Source organism: Bos indicus, chromosome 4 (genome assembly GCF_029378745.1).
Source record: "Bos indicus isolate NIAB-ARS_2022 breed Sahiwal x Tharparkar chromosome 4, NIAB-ARS_B.indTharparkar_mat_pri_1.0, whole genome shotgun sequence".
NCBI classification, from domain to species: Eukaryota; Metazoa; Chordata; class Mammalia; order Artiodactyla; family Bovidae; genus Bos; species Bos indicus.
Genome location: NC_091763.1, coordinates 70,083,133 through 70,095,631, shown reverse-complemented (window position 1 = coordinate 70,095,631; position 12,499 = coordinate 70,083,133). Strand labels below are relative to the sequence as shown.

At 38.5% G+C, this 12,499-nt stretch overlaps 1 protein-coding gene across 8 annotated transcripts; it reads right to left on the bottom strand.

Annotated features, from left to right (window-relative positions):
- Nucleotides 1-2,071: 2,071 nt before the first annotated feature.
- On the bottom strand, nt 2,072-11,844 carry HNRNPA2B1 (heterogeneous nuclear ribonucleoprotein A2/B1). 8 transcript variants are annotated; one of them, XR_002180548.2, is made up of 13 exons: nt 11,621-11,844; nt 8,857-8,892; nt 8,649-8,759; nt 8,343-8,489; nt 7,916-8,126; nt 7,676-7,777; nt 7,520-7,600; nt 6,967-7,029; nt 5,718-5,837; nt 5,360-5,482; nt 4,681-4,763; nt 3,168-3,303; nt 2,072-2,622 (listed from the first exon to the last, which is right to left on the bottom strand). XR_002180548.2 is itself a non-coding variant. In XM_019958871.2 (12 exons), exons 1-11 carry the CDS (start codon nt 11,624-11,626, stop codon nt 4,702-4,704), a joined length of 1,062 nt encoding a protein of 353 aa, XP_019814430.1. In that variant the 5' UTR covers nt 11,627-11,844; the 3' UTR covers nt 2,072-2,622; nt 4,681-4,701. The 8 variants fall into 8 exon arrangements, 6 of the variants coding, with proteins under 6 accessions (XP_019814430.1, XP_070644014.1, XP_070644015.1 ...); XR_011566268.1 differs by having other exon boundaries at nt 3,231-3,303; XM_019958871.2 differs by lacking the exon at nt 3,168-3,303.
- Between the last annotated feature and the right edge of the window lie 655 nt (nt 11,845-12,499).

The window sequence follows — 12,499 nt, the reverse complement described above, 5'->3', positions numbered from 1 at the left end:
ATCCCAGCATTTTAGTTGAAGTTCCCTACTTAGCAATTCATACCCCGAGACTAATCGGACTGTTCTAGTTCCGAGATCATCTTGAGTTCACACATTGACCCAAACATTTCATTTTGAATTGCTTCCAACGTTAAAGTAGTCCCTTTTCCTTTCCTATAGGACATTGTTGGTCCTGAAATCATCCCTTTGTGATAAAATTACATTAGTTGAAAATCAGGTGAAATCTGGTTCAATCTCTTTTTCTTCCTATGAAAAGCTTACATCCCTTTTGGCACCTAACAGGCCATGATGAAATCCCCAGGTGAAATTAAACTACTGTTAAGTAATTCAAGCAATGCAGATGTTAAGTCAGTCTTCCCTTTTTGACCCCCTGGATTTGCTGGGATCCTATGGAATTCTCTGGGCAATAGTGGGTAGCCATCCCCTTCTCTACCCAGGGATCAAACCCAAATTTCTTTGGAGGATTCTTTCCTGAGCCACCAGGCAGTTGAAACAATGGGTGCTCAACAAGATCTGGATATTTGGGGTCCATTTCAAGGCTGGCTCCAGCTCAGCACTGACCCTTAGGATACAGAAGCCATTGAAAGCCTAAATGCCAAAATTCCTACTCCAGAAAAAGTCATCCTGTGGAATATGTATCAGTGTTTGACAATTTAAACATTTCACTTAAATGTTAAAATACCTTAGTCTCCCTTCACCCATCATCTTCAAAGATCTGAATGTTTCTTTTACTACTTGCAGTAACAGCAGAGCAGCATTAAAATCATCGGGTACATACTACCTGAGAACATGTTTCAAATTTTGAAGACACGTAAGTGAAACCAAGACCAAACTGTATACATGCACTTCAGGTATACTGAAATCAGTTCAGGTATACTGAAATCAGTGATATTTTCTACCTCCTGCAAAGGCACCATATACCCCACACTTGAACAGTAACTGAATATAATTAAAAGAATTTGAGACCAACTTTAACTTGTACTCACACACTTACTTGGGATAGTGAAAACCAAAGAATATCCAGTTTCGAAACATTTCACCAGACACACACTCACCAGGGGTGGGAGCAACCCCCCCAAGATGGCTCCCAGTAATGCGCGCGTTTTGTTTACCATGTGAGCAACTCCTCCCACCCCCACCCCCCCCCCCCACATGATCACAAGACAACTTTCAAACATGTGTTGCATTTGTTAAGTCTGTTGCTTCACTACAGGTGACGTAAAGAGCCAGCAGCTATCTTCAACTCATATCATTAGGCCATTTTGGATTCAAATTTTCAAGCCCCAATTATGTTTTCAAGCTCAGGTTATACAACCCTGAGCTTCAGCTAGAACCTCAGCTAAGCTGTTTCCAAACGCTTTATGTATAAATACAGTGAGGTGAATATATTTAACAGAACTCAGAACTAACTCCCCTCTTTCAGGAAACTTCCTTAAACCTCATTTCTAAAAGAAAATTAGCAGCTCAACACTTAGGACACACCAACATTCCACATCACCTATTTCAAAATGTTAGTTCATTTCAGCCTGTTCATTCATATTAAAATATCTTCCCCTATTTGTGCTGGTGTTAAGTGCTGGGTGTTCCAAGATCATCTTATACCAACTTGATTTATCTTCAAAGTTTAACTTCTTCGCAGAGCTGGACATTTTTAACATCTTATTTTTCCTAATAAATCCACAGCCAGATGTTAACAAGTTCATAGTTAATAATGGATGGATTTTAAACAAAGCTCATCTTCTGTTAGCCATCCTTTTGACTTACCTGTGAGATACCTCATTAAGAACCAAAATAGTAAAAACGTCAACTTTACTTCGTCCCCTTTGGTTTTTCATTGTTTCAAGTTAACATCCAGGTATACCATCATGTTTAACCCTCAAGACAACCACGATACTAGTGTAATACAACAAAACAAACCTAATTCAGAGATTTTATGTCTCCATGCATTTGCATAACCACCTCTTTTGGACCACTTTAGCTGGTTAAAACCTGTAATTTTAAAACCACCACCAGCAACGTTAAACATACAAGGCAAAGCCAGAAATCTATAGCATTATTCAAACGCTGAATATACAGTGTATAAAGAATGGCATTTTATTAGGGACAGCCAGTAATGTCCACAATGCTTTTCTCATTTGTCTATCAATATTGAAAGGAAAATGGCAATATGCATTTGCTTTGTGAAACTGCTTTAAAAATCTAGGGGATGGCAATCCTTTAGACAACTTAATGTTCATAGAACAAGATTCACATTTTATGTGTAAACATTACACCAAGTATTTGAATACAAAAGTATTTATTTTATAACTTTATATTTAAAATAGAATTTTAATCTGTCTACTCACAAAACCTAATTCAAAACATGATAACATTTATCTCTCTAGCTGACTTGATGTTTACTCTTTTACAAACAATACTCAATTTGTAATTGTTTTATATTAAGACCCTGTAACTAAATGAAGTCTGTTTTATCAGAAAACATTTCCCTTTAATCTTAAAAGAGTGCTTTTTTAAAATGAAGGCACCAACAAGAACTACTTTCAGATGGTACAGAATTTCTTATTTCTTGAAGACTCTGTGGTTGACCACTTCTTCATTAGTTACCTGCAGCAAGACACCTTCCTGCCAAAGGAAAAAAAAAGTATCTGAAGAAGTTTATCATGTTTGTCCAAAGAACCTAAATAACTTCAGTGGTGGTCTTAGGATCAAAGAAGACTCAGGTGCATACAGTAGAATATGCCCTGATTATCACATTCCTGAAAAGGCAATAAAGCCAGGCAATCAATCTCTGATGACATCTAAGAAATGAAATTTCAGCAGCCAAGCTATCTCTCTCCTATAGGGTAGGGATTGGGAAAGAATTACTGCATTTAAACCCAAGTATTTAGAATTGGATATGTACAGATTTATAATGCAGACACTTTATTCATAAATACATATTATCTGAAAGTAGATCCAACCATCTTGCCCTACCTTTTCCTTAGCCTGATCCTGATATGCATGTAAAGCTAGAACAGTATCGAAATAAAAAAAAAAGTCTTTATTTTAAAAACAAACAAAAAAAAGCCCTAGTTCACTCAAAATGCTTGATCCAAGAAATGTGAATACAGAAGGGTGTTAACGATGGGAAATTTCATGATTTAACTTGCAGCCTAACTTTTACCTACCATTTTACTACCAACACCACTGAAGGAACCAAGAAAAGCTTTATTAATGATCACTTGGCTTGCCTCAGCTGTTGAAATGAAGCACTTTACAGTCTTTGTGGCAGCAGAATATACTTGTCCATGGTTCATATCAATGCTAAAATTCCAGCAGGGAAAAAAATGATATGTTAAGCACCTGAATCTTCATAGAGGGGGAGGGGGTGGGAAAGAAGGAAAAAAAGGGGGAAAAAAAAAAAACAACCAAAATAATATAAGTAAAATGACAGATTGGAAAACAGGGTTTATAAAATTATTCTCTTGAGTTTATAAAATTGTTAAACTCAATTTATAGCTATGTTATACTACATAAGAACCAACTATACTGAAAGACCATTGAAGAGTATTAGTTTATCTTTGGGGGAGGAAAATTAAGAAAGGAAAAGTAAATGAGATCTTACCTAAAGAAGTTTAACTGAAGCTTAGAACTATTTTGCTCTACACCCTCAGCTTTCGTTGGCATCCTTAAAAACTACTGTAGTTAAAGCTTTGTAGAAACAGCACAGTTTTTTAAGACTGGCTGACCTTAGTAGCCGTCAAAGAGTTCTCTTGTACTAGACCTGTATCCCTGAAGAGTACCTCGCTGGGGTTATTTTCCTTTCCTTGCATTGAAGCAGCAGCATCTAAAAGATCTAAAAAGGTGTTTCTCCTTGCAGAGATATCCCTTAAGTTATCTAGATAATTTAATCCTCATGAATTGCAGACAACACACTTATATCTGACCAGCATTTATCTTACACAAATATAACAACAGCTTTGCAATAGACCTTAATTATACTACCCACTCCTTAACTTATTTAAAATAAAAAGTCTATAATTACACAATTTCCTTTAGAATTATTTTATTAAATCATAAATGTACAACAGCTTCTTAACTCTACACACGCACTTAAATTTTTTTAAAGGAAAAACGTTATGTCTTATTACACCATGATCCTGGCTAATAGCTTTTCAAAACTTTGAGAAAAATCTTAAAAAAGGTTTCACATGTCACCTGAAACTTACAAATTTAACATTATCAAAGAAGGAATGCTTCTACACTCTTACAAAGACCACTAGAAAGAAACAACAATTAAAAAGCTAAGAAACTGTCTCAAAGGCATTTTTTTTTACAATCCTTCCTCCACAGTAAGGTAATGTTATTAAATAATCCAATCCATTCACAAAATGGCTCTCTGCATCTGCTCTGGTGTCTTCTGCCATATCACTGCATATTTATGCATGACTGAGATAAGATTTTCCTTAACATTGTTATTTCGATAACCTGAAGCTGTTCTGTTACCTCTGGGCTCTCATCCTCTCCTATTTATACAGTGAAGCCTGTTTCAACAGAAGTAAAGAGTAAAAAAAAAATAGGTTATGAAATTATCCATCTAACCAGATTTTAAGGAAAGATAACATGATCCTAAAAAGCTTTTAACTCCTGGCAGCTAGGTCTCCCAAGACATTAACAATGTAAAACTTAAAAGCTACTTACCCATGGCAAATAGGAAGAAGCTCAGTATCTGCTTCTCCCTCCATAACCCCCACTTCCTCCACTGCCTCCTGGACCATAGTTTCCTAAAGTTAATGGAATAAGAGAAAACACACTTAATTTCCCAAATTATTTTATAACCAGTCTTTAAAACAAGCAGATCACAGACCATTAACTTGTTTCTAGTTAACCTCTTTACTCAAGAGACAAATTATCCAGATTCATAGATTATCACCGCTATTCTTTTAGAGGGCTCTTTCCCATAATCATACAAGTTAAGAGATTTTAAAGTATAACCAGCCTAAGAAAATGTAAGAAATCTATCTCAACAGTAACAATTTGAACTAAAAATTCAGATTTACTAAGCTAGCTTTCAAAGATACAAGTCATACAAAATTTATACCACTTGCAAAGTGCTCTCAGCAAATTTGGCTTTTTCTTAGTCAGCCAAAAGGAAAAATCCCACTGAAAACATGTAGTTCATTTATTTTACACTACTAGATACCCCAACCTCTACAATTTCCCAAAGTGATGTTGCATTCTTATTTTCCCACAACTTTAATCTCCGCAACACTTTGTATTTGGTGGGACGCGTTACCCAAACATAAATAATGAACAATTGTCATCTTCAAGTCATGAAAAGTTAGTAACATTTCATCACTAATCTGAAAAATCTAATTACCTCCACCATATGGTCCCCCCATGTTCCTGCTACCACCAAAATTTCCACTCTTCATTGGACCATAGTTAGAAGGTTGTTGGTTATAATTTCCAAAATCATTGTAATTTCCACTCCCGTAATTTCCTGTAAAAAAAATTTTTGCACAATGAACCTCATACAATCAAGTATTAAACCGATGATACATGCTAGGTATTTTAGACAAATTTCCCACAAAAACAAAGCAGAATGCAAAACACCTATCTACAGTTCTACATTTTTAAAGACAACTATTGACAACAATGAAATGAAAAATCTTACGTGTTAAATCCATTAATTCCAATCCAAATTCCCACATAAAGGTTGCAGGTGAATTTATTACCTCCTCCATAGTTGTCATAACCACCTCCGTAGCCCCCACCCTGGTTGCCATATCCAGGTCCTCCACCACCATATCCTCCTCTTCCTCCTCCATAACCAGGGCTACCTCCAAAATTGCCACCTATTATAAAATAAGCCTTTAAGTAATTAGTATTTTCAACGCCATTTGAACTGTCTTATTATATCCATTTCCAGCTTTCCAAAACTCAATTTTGCAAGATTCTTTCCATAACATCTTCTCTAATAGCCTCAAGGGCAGATTCTGAATATCCACCTTGGTGAACAGTTGCCAGTGAAGATGGCCTACCCACAAACCAACTGGGTAAAACCTTTATAATTATCTGTAATGCCACTGGTCTCCCCCAAAAACTAAATAAATATATTATGGATTCCCTTGACGGTATCTTGAAATAATTATATTTGTGTAAGTTTGTGGGGTAAGTTGGGGCAGACAAGACGTGTGGGCTAATGCGAATTACCTACCATTTCTCTTAAATAAAATGCCCACTATACCTTTTTCTTCAGTAGAAATGGGGGGAGGGGGGAAGAACCAGAAATTAGCAAACTCACACTGACTTAAAACTTCAATCGGTAGTTTCAGATTGCTTGCAGTTAACTGTAAAAACTCATCTTTCTCATAAAACCAAATCAATATTTGGATTTCAAAGCAAAGCTGGAAATAGTGACATGTAGGAGCGTAACTTAAATCATGCCTAATCAGTGCAAAACCAGAATGAGGCATCCTGAGCTCAGTTTCAAACCTCTTCATTTGTCATTAAGTACCTATCTTTTCTGTACTTCAATAAAAGACATGAACTAAAACTTAACAGTGGCTTAAAACCTTAGCTAGACACAGAAGCAGCACACTAGGTATGTTCTGGAAAAATTCTCTTGGGGACTTTTGGGACATTGTCCTGGTAGATTCATCTTGGTAAGAGATGAGACAACACAGTGCTCCTACAAACACTCCCCTGTCATTATGTTCATCTTGCCAATAACCACTTTTTAATACTTTTAAGGAAAACACTATACAAAATATCACTATCTCCAATTCTTTTGCTTGAGAAACAATTGGGCATCTTTTAAATTCTTATTTAAAATCTATCCAATTAATGTTGCAAAAGTATAACACCACCTCCAAGTAATTTTTTTGGTAATTTTCAACAGCTAAGATGAAAATTTAGAAGAGACATTTCATGTTTATGCTTAAGATTTTAGACAGGTATTATCAAAAAGTAGAAAAAACTGACCTCCAGGTCCTCCTCCATACCCATTATAGCCATCCCCAAATCCACGGCCACTTCCATATCCATCTGTTAAGGGCGGAAGAAAAGGAGGATTATTTCATTCTGGTTTATGTCACTCAATTTTTTAGCTTCTACTTCCTCCAGGTTGTCCACTTTTAAAAAGCAGTTAACAATGGACAGTGGCAGTTTTTCTACTTACTACATAGTTAACTGAGATTAACCCATACATAAAGCCTAAAACAAAGAAACTTTTAGATCTCTTCAAACCTCACTATTCATAAAATGTCTCCTAAATTTAAAATGGCTACAATGTCCTTTTAACTCTTCCAGAAAGTGAAGACCATGAAACAATCTCTGCCATTATCTGTCCATGATTAGAGGTATACAAATCTGATTTTAAATGTTACCTCTTGCCAACCAAATTAGAATATCCCATTAGGACAGATCTCACTTTAAGTCTTACAGATAACAAAGTAGGTTGGACTTCCTAGATTCCAATCAAAACTGTTTTTCAATCAAGCACATTCACCCTCCTAAGCTTAGAAGGTGGACTTACCAGATCCTCCTCTAAAGTTACTTCCTGGTCCTGGTCCAAAATTTCCACCGCCACCACGAGAATCTCCAAAACCAAAGTTGCCTACAATAAACACCCTGGTTAGTAATGAACATTTATACAAATAAATCCTAAGAAAAATATGGAATTAAAAGTTACCTCCTCTTCCACTTCTAGAACTTTGGACTTCCTGCATTTCTTGTCTAGACAAAGCCTTTCTTACTTCTGCATTATGACCATTGATAGTATGGTATTTTTGCACTGGAATGAAAAGTTCAGAGTCCATTAAGTCAGCATCCTGTAATAGCTAAGTTTCAAGCTCACTTTTTAACAAAGTTGTAGGTGTCAATATACCCAAAATGTTCAAGAACTACAATCCTAGCACTTATAAACACTTACACACAATCTTATCCACAGGATCATGGTCATCAAAAGTAACAAATCCAAAGCCTCTTTTCTTTCCAGACTGCCTGTCAGTAATAATCTCAATGGTATCAATTTTTCCATATTCCTCAAAGTAATCTCTAAGATGATGTTCCTCAGTATCTTCCTTAATTCCACCAACAAACAGCTTCTTCACAGTTACATGAGCCCCCGGCTTTCCAGATTCCTGAAATAAGAGGAAAAAAGTCATCCTGACAGAAGAAACCACAAACAGGAGTAAGAGCACACTATCTGGGTAATAAGCATGGCTTCTATCTTATGGCCAAATACTAAGTAAGGCACCTTTATGATAAAGAACTTTGTTCTTTGAAAAGCCACTAACTGTGAAACAGAATTTAGGCCCAAATTGTTTACTGAACAAACAAGTTGCCTATTTGCTCACCTCTCTTGCAACAGCACGTTTTGGCTCAACCACTCTCCCATCAATTGAATGAGGTCTTGCAGCCATGGCAGCATCAACTTCAGCCATGGAAGAAAAAGTCACAAAACCAAATCCTCTTGATCTTTTGCTTGCAGGATCCCTCATTACCTTGAAATACAAAGCAGTGATGTTACCATGTTATTACTTACAGCATTTAAAAATAATCAACATAAATTTAAGTGAGTTTCTCTAAGTCACTTAACATCTTTCAGAGAAATCGAACAGTTGAAAGATTAGTACCCCTAAGCACTTCCACAATTAACGTACCACACAATCTGTAAGTTTTCCCCATTGCTCGTAGTAGTTCCTCAAACTTTCTTCTGTAGTTTCAAAGCTCAAGCCACCAATAAAGAGTTTACGGAATTGTTCCTTTTCTCTCTGCAAAGGAAAACAGCATTTCAATTTTTATTTACATTTTCTTTTTGTATGCTGGAAATAAAATTCTTAAATATGAGGTGACCTGCTGGCAGAGTACCTTTTTCCTCTCCAAAGGAACAGTTTCTAAAGTTTTCTGGGGGGAAAAAAAAAACTTACATCAAATTTAAACCATATGTTAAACTGCATATTAGTTGTGTTACACCAAAAAAAAAAAAAATGCCTCAACCAAACTACACGTTTCAAAACCATTATGCTTGATATAAATTTACTTGACATTAAATGAGTTTAAACAAATATAGCATCACTTAGTTTTAAAAAAAATCTTTCTGAAGAAAGAAGAGCAAATCTATTCCCTGGTGACTGTAAAGTTAAGAGTCTTATCAACATCTGCATTCGATCCTATAACTCAGAACAGAGAAGTTCACTTTTACATATTCAAATACAAATTCTTAAAATATAACAACTTTTGCTTTATAACCCACAGTTCCCATTTATTTCTGGATTTAGCATTTAAAAAATGAGTTTCCCGTCATTGCTCCCTCTGGTGGTGACTATAATGTAACTCAATTTTCAAAACCCTGGAAAACTTAGTATTGACTTTCTTTCTCATATACCAACTCTCCAGAGAAAATCTTAAATGTTCAATATATGTGGCAAAATAGCCTCAAAATTTATGTTTTCTGACCAAGGTAAAATGACTTTTATGATTAACGGTGTCTAAAGCACATACTTTAATATAGCTGGTTTTGTTGACGGCACAATCAACTATTACTGAACCAAAAGACAAATACAGTAAAAGACACTGTAATCACTTTTTTCAAAAACCATAAAAATATTTAAATGACCACTGTGACTATCCCCTCTAGTTACAAAATATCACTACTACGATTTACACTTCACCATGTAGAACTCAGTGGTCTTCTGGCAAATTACACAGCATAAAACAACTTGCACGTGAAGAGAGAGCCTGAGGTGAAATCTCAATCCTTACAAACCAGCACGCATATAAGCTACATTAATAGCTCTGTATTTTGCGCTATCAGTTAAGGAAGCCTGGACCACTGTATTTGGTTTTCAGTTGACTAGGTTAAATAACATAGAAACACAGAAAATTAGCCACCAAGTGCATGTAGTTAAATTTATTAAATAGAACTACAACACTCAACCCATAGTTCCATGAAGTTTCTCTCCATGCATGATATTATCCCAACAGTTCAGAAAACAGTGATAATTCAGAGATTTCTTTGCCTGTATAGCTACTTTTAAGATTCTGACATTTTTGAAAAGACAAATAAATTCTCAAAGTAGCTTATGAAACACTTAAAAGATCTATTAAAACGGTAACTTGGCATACTGGTATTTGTACACTCAAGCATATTTTATTTATTCCAAATACTTGTCAGTTAACTGGCCTTTTAAAACCCAAATAGAGAGACTAAAATACATCTACAACATTACAAATCACTAACAAAAGGCAAAAACTCATTACTTACCTCATTTTCCAAACTTACCCGCTGTCCACTATCGATTACAAACAAAGTTATTTTATAAGCGTGCTTAGGGTCAATGAAAATACCCAGGCAGACCCCCTTCGCTTGAGACCTTATGCTTATCAATGTAATCATCAACCATGATTGCAAACATAAACGAGAAAAGCAAGTGACAAAGTTCAAAAACATAGTGGCTCAGCCTAATAAAAGTTTTGTATACAGCAGAACACGCATTGAGGGACCGAGCCATGTTTTAATTAGAGTACAACTAAACTCATAATTTCAAGTTTATCACTAAAAAAACACCCGTAGTTTTACCCAGTAAAGACTAAATTCCCCGATAAAAATACTACTTAAAATACAAACAAATTATACGATTAAAAAAGAATCCGTCAGGAAAATAAAGGATTCTGTACTGAACACCGCCCACCCCCAAAGACCACCTTCCCCACGGCCTCCCGCAAAAACGATAATCTTCTCTAAAATTTTCATCTTATTTTCCTACGATTCAACTGCCTTTTCAATCACCGGAAACGCAGGTAAAACTGTTACTCAAACAAGGACTGAAAAACAAAACGTGAGGTCTTTATACCATGGCTCGCGTGAAACCGGGCCCAACACCCTAGAGGGTTTCACCTCCTAGGCCGAGCGAAACCGCCCAGGAGAACGCCGCCCCTCCCCCCGCCCTTCGGTGCGGCTCCTGAACGCAATGGCGCCATTTCATCGAGGGGAAGGGAGCGAGCCTCTAATGAGGTGCGCAGGACTTTAAAGCGCCAAGCTCCGTAAACACTCGGAATCCACCTCGAAATAGCATGAAAACAGTCCGAAAAGAGAAATAAATAGTTACCCACTTCTAGTCCTTACTGAAAAAGTCAAGCTAGTCAAATTTAGAGAGTTAAAAAGAAATCGCTGCGAGGAAGGAGAGAAATGAAAATGGCGGCCGCCAAATCCGGTTCCCGGGAGGGGGGAGGGGAAGCTCCGCAGCCCGGTTCGCTAGGACCCAAAACCCGCCAAAACGCTCCAACGCGGGGACGCCGAGACCCCCAAACCACCCTTCCTTAAAAACGATGTAGGAATTCCTGCCTCCGCGCCCCACTTTCAGTAAAGAGGGGCTGCGTCCGCCATGTGGAAGCTCCCCATCCCCCACCCACAGCAAAGGGAAATGGCGCCGTGAGGCTGAGGGTGGGGAAGGTGCTGTACAATTAGGCCTCTGCTAACGACCCCTCTCCAAAAATACCCTGAGACCAACCGCTCATGAAGTGGCCCAATTTCGCTGCCGCTCTCCCACGGAGGCGGATGGCCGACTTCCAATAAGGCGCCAACGGCCTCGCCATGCCCTTTCCAACAACTCATTGATTTCAAACCCGTTACCTCCATCGCGGACTCAGTCGCTTCAGCCCGATTTCCCGCAGCCGAGCGAGATGAGAGAGATCTCCGCGGACGAACACGAACCGGACTCGTCCTGGCGCTGTAGTGAGAACTGCCGCTGCTCGAGAAACAACACCGCTGGAGCACCTCCACTCCAGACCCGGCGCTGCTGCTACTGCCGCTAGAGCCGCTGCCGCCGCTTTTCTAGAACCTTCCCCCCGACTAACGCGTCTTCCCCTACGTCAGGCCGTTGCGTAAACGTCCTAACCGCCGCCAATGGCGGGAACGCTCTACGACCTCCTAGCGCCAAGTACGTGCCCCTCCCCTTTTAAGGCCAGCACTGGTGCTGGACGTCAGTTGCGTAAAAGGGCTCTGTAAATTGCGGAAGGCTCGAGTCCTGCGTATTTCTGTCTCTCGGAATTGGGGCCTGCCCCCGCAGGGCAGGTGAGAAACGGTCGCGCAGTTTGAAATTAACGCTGTTGGGAGGAGCTTAATCCTCAACCCAAAGGTCCAGCCCCCTCAACCCAGGAGGTGGTCCTTACAGCAACGCTTCGATAGCTTTTCCCCGGCCCCCAGTTTTAAAAAAATCTTTGTAGCCTCTTCCACTGTGTTTTCCCTCCCCCACCTTCTCCTATCCTACCCCGTCTGCGCGGAGAACCGACTGGCCCCTTCCGGAAATACCCGAAGCGACTTCTAGTCAACGAATTACACTTAACGATCCACCACCCTAACCCTGGCCAATGTTTTTGGGGTCCACATTTCAGGTAGTCGAAAGTGGTGCTCGTTATTAGTTCCCGATTCCTCCCACCCACCCCCAGCTTTTGGAGGCACCCAACCCCAGGGGCGAGGAAGTGGGCGGAGTCCTGTTTTGGCGCCAGTCGC